The sequence below is a fragment of the Lottia gigantea genome (genome assembly GCF_000327385.1).
Source record: "Lottia gigantea unplaced genomic scaffold LOTGIsca_198, whole genome shotgun sequence".
NCBI lineage: Eukaryota > Metazoa > Mollusca > Gastropoda > Lottiidae > Lottia > Lottia gigantea.
Genome location: NW_008708390.1, coordinates 252,288 through 252,856, shown reverse-complemented (window position 1 = coordinate 252,856; position 569 = coordinate 252,288). Strand labels below are relative to the sequence as shown.

General features: G+C 30.4%; 1 protein-coding gene across 1 annotated transcript in view; it reads left to right on the top strand.

The window, feature by feature from the left end:
• LOTGIDRAFT_174477 (hypothetical protein) overlaps positions 1 to 369 on the top strand; it is a gene marked incomplete at both ends in the record, with an annotated part of 18,415 nt that extends 18,046 nt beyond the window's left edge. The window contains one exon of the mRNA XM_009053059.1: positions 339 to 369. Within this exon, the coding sequence (XP_009051307.1) occupies positions 339 to 369 (31 nt within the window). The remainder of the gene's footprint in view (positions 1 to 338) is intronic.
• Positions 370 to 569: the final 200 nt, after the last annotated feature.

Genomic DNA, 569 nt, shown 5'->3' with positions numbered 1-569 from the left:
GATAATGATTGATAACTCTATTTTAGGAGGACTACATCAATCTTCATCAAGTTGTATCTGATTTTGTTAAAGCCAGAAGAACTTATGCTAATTTATAGTCATTTTTTTCCTCAAAACTTATATTTATTTATGATAAATCATTTTGGTAAATTCGGTCATTTATCCGCATTGTAATATTATTTTTTTACTCATATATTAAAGCGACATATGCGCTATTTTGTTTTTTGACCAATCAGAAGCGGTGATTTTGTAGCTAAGCCAATCACTAATAGTGTTCACAGCTCACCGTCGAAATTTGAGCCTTCAAATCCATGTATGTCCATATTTATCCGTTTTAGAAAATTAAAAAGACGAGTTGTCTTTTCTTGAGACACTAGTACAATATACAGAAAATACATCTATAGAAATAGGAAAAGACCCTGTTGTAGTTGAGCCACTGTAATTAATACAATGAAATTTGAAAGTTCGATTTTATTTTAAAATCAATATTAGCTTTTTATACTCTCCTAAAAGAAGATCTATTTGACTTACGTCGAGATGGTAGAGCCGCAGTGAAAGTTTGAGTTTGA